This window comes from Pteropus vampyrus, unplaced genomic scaffold, assembly GCF_000151845.1.
Source record: "Pteropus vampyrus isolate Shadow unplaced genomic scaffold, Pvam_2.0 Scaffold145, whole genome shotgun sequence".
NCBI classification, from domain to species: Eukaryota; Metazoa; Chordata; class Mammalia; order Chiroptera; family Pteropodidae; genus Pteropus; species Pteropus vampyrus.
The window spans coordinates 2,549,198-2,552,364 of record NW_011888926.1 but is presented as its reverse complement, the minus strand read 5'-3'; the positions used below and the strand labels follow the sequence as shown (position 1 = coordinate 2,552,364).

The 3,167-nt window shown below is 52.1% G+C and overlaps 1 protein-coding gene across 6 annotated transcripts in view; it reads right to left on the bottom strand.

The window, feature by feature from the left end:
• Window positions 1–88: 88 nt before the first annotated feature.
• Window positions 89–3,167, bottom strand: part of MKL1 (megakaryoblastic leukemia (translocation) 1) — a 170,996-nt gene continuing 167,917 nt past the window's right edge. For all 6 annotated transcript variants that reach the window (XM_011369073.2, XM_023535928.1, XM_011369067.2 and 3 more), the window contains one exon: window positions 89–1,516. In XM_011369073.2, coding sequence (XP_011367375.1) covers window positions 1,002–1,516 — 515 coding nt within the window. In that variant the 3' untranslated portion in view covers window positions 89–1,001. The remainder of the gene's footprint in view (window positions 1,517–3,167) is intronic.

The window sequence follows — 3,167 nt, the reverse complement described above, 5'->3', positions numbered from 1 at the left end:
GCACTTTGTCTTTCGTCCAGTCAGGGCCCCAGAGCTGTAGGTCTTTTCTGGAATGGTCTAGAACAGCCAGCCAGGAAGGAGTAACAAGCCGGTATTTTTGTTTTTATTTTAAAAAGTTCACAATGCTTTCCCCCACCTGTCCCAGCACTGGTTTTGGTGACACCATCCCCAACCCTCTACGAATGACAGTGACATGCCCCAGAGCAGGAGGAAGCCAAAACTTGAGGGCCACCTCTGGACCCACCACAGGGCTAAAGCCCCTCCTGTCCCAGGGCGGCTGCAGTGAGGCAGGCAGCAGGATGGAATGTGGGCGGCGGCCAGGAAGCACCTCTGCCCTCGTGGCACTGATAAGGAGCAGGAAGTAGGACAGGTGGGGTACAGGCTGTGATGGGGTGGCTGCATGTCAAACACACGTGATGGGTGGGGCTGAGGGCCCCAGGAGCAGTGGTCTCCAGGCCCTTCTGTATGTGCACAGTAGGATGGGAGGGAGCTGCATCCACCTCCCACTGCCCCCCCCCAAAAAAATGTGTATATATATGTATGGCGATATATAATATAGAGGTATATATATATACACCTGTACAGAAAATGTCTGCCACCAACCACTAACTGGTTATACTACACCAACACTAATATGACAGGGAGCCTCCCAACTCCCTCCCAAGAAGCCTGGGACTCTGTTGGCATAACGAGGAATGGGGAGGTAGAGGCCCGGCTTATTTCTTCCTTCACAGGGAAGAGAGATTCATGCCTCACCTGCCTGCATAAAATGCAGACAGGGCACCTCCAACCTCACGAAAGGTCAAAGAGGTCTCCAAAACCTCAGGGTGGGACCCAGAGCTGCTGCTTGGCAGCCTCTCTCCTTGGTGGTGAGCCAGGGAGGGAAAAACTGGGCCCATGATTGTCAGCACTCAGCGATCAGGCAGGAGAGCGCTGAGCTCCCTAGAGTTCCCGAGGCTTTCCAACTTCCAGCCCCGCCAGTCCCCCAGCAGACCTGAGAGCTACAAGCAGGAATCCCAGTGCAGCTGCAAGTCATGGCCATCGAGGAAGTCTGTGGAGAAGAGGCTGGGGGCCGAGGTGCTGAGTGGGGCCAGGCTGAGCACAGGGCCGCCTGATGACAGCTCCAGCCAGTCCATGCTGTCCAGGTGGCCTTCAGCCAGGTCCAGGCCCATGCTGCCGGGCTCAGGGGCAAAGTGCAATTCCGAGGTGTCCATGGGTGAAGGGGGGTGGTCCAGGATGGCAGAGCTGCTTAGCATCTGGCTGTGGAGGTCGTCAATGAGGGAGAGGGGCTCTGGCCCCTCATGTCCACCAGTCAGCAGGGGCAGCCCCGTGCTACTCTCCAGGAAGTCCTCCAGGCGCCCAGGTAAGGTGGGTGAGCCCGATGGAGGCGGGGCAGCCTGAGCGAGCTCAGCAGAGGGTGGGGACTGGGAGGAGAGGGGTGATCCGCAGGCTGCTGTCGAGGGGGACTTCTCTTTCCCTGGCAGGGATGGTGGCTCCTTAAAATCTGCTGAAATTTCTGCCAATCAAGAAAGTGAATGATGTCAGAAACCCGAATAGGACCTGAAGTTGGACCCTACCTTACACTGTGTATAAAAAAGTAACCCAAAATGGGTCAAAAGGCCTAAATTTAGGAGCTAAAACTACAAAAACTCTTAGAAGGAAACACAGTGAGACATCTCCATGGATCTGGTCATTTCTTGGTTATGACACCAAAGCACAGGCAACGAAAGAAAAAATACCTAATCGGATACATAAAAATTTAAAACTTTTGAGCAACAAAGAACACTATCCACAGAGTGAAAAAACAATCCATGGAGTGGGAGAAATGATTTGCAAATCATATGTGACAAATGATTCATACTCAGAATAAAGAACTACAACTCAACAACAAAACCCAACTGAAAAATAGGCAAAGGACTCAGAGACATTTCTCCTGGTGACAAGATACACAGATGACATAGAAACACATAAAAGAAACACGACATTAGTCACTAGAGAAATGCAAATCAAACCACAATGACATATCACTTCATACCCACTAGGATGGCTATTAAAAAAACATGAAAATAAGTGTTGGTGATGATACTGAGAAAGTGGAACCCTTGTGCACTGCTGCGGACGCTGGCGGTCCTTCAAAAAGTTAAATGCTGAATTAGCAACAATCTCACTTCTGGGTATAGACCCAAAAGAACTGACAGCAGGGACTCACACAGATTCCTGCACACCCATGTTCGCAGCAGCTTTAAAACAGCCAAGAGGTGGAAACAACCCAAGGGCCCATCAGTGGATGAATGGATCAACACGATGTGGTACGTCCACACAATGAACGACTCGGCCACATCTTTGCCACTGTGCTAACTGAAATAAGCCAGAAATGAAAGGGCAAATACTGTCTGATTCCACTTACATGGGGTCCTAAGAGTAGTCAAAATCATGGAGACAGAAAGAAGAGGCTACCAGGGACTGGGAGGAAGGACTGGGAAGTTACCGTGTTAACGGGTAAACAAGAGTCAGTACAAGATGATGAAGTTCTAGAAAAGCAGGGTGGTGATGGCTGCACAACACTGAAAGTACTTAATGCCTCTGAGTTGTACATTTTAAAATGGCTAGAATGGCAAATCTTATATGTAATCTAAAAAAGTTACACAGAAACCAGGCTTGTTCCCCGACCCTCTAGTCCTGTCCTCTCTCCTATTTTCCTCCCGTTCCAGCTGGACACGGTTTCACCAAACCACCAGATCCCTCAGAGGTGGCCTGTCAACCTACCCAGCTGCCACCACTGAGGCTGCTGCTGCTGGCCCCGCCGATTCAGATGCCCTCTGCTCCTGGCATCCTTGCCACTTCCTCTCTGGCCACTTCTCAGTGTCCCACCCCTTTGGGTGCAGGCAGCACCCTCAGCGCCCTCTCTCTGCCATCTGGTCAGCGCTAGCACTCGGGCTGCTCCCTCTCCACCTGTACAGTCTGTTTCCCGCGGCCTCATCTCTCCCACTCTCGGTTCCTGTCTGGACATCGGGGAACCCTGGAAGCTCACAGCCAGGCCTCTCCTGAGCCCTGGACCAGCCTCTCGGCCCCAGAGCACCTCCCAGCCCAGCAGCCTCCATGCCACCTGCCCTTGTTAGAAATGCACCCCAGGTCCCACTGCAGACTCCAGCATCTGCTTCTAACAT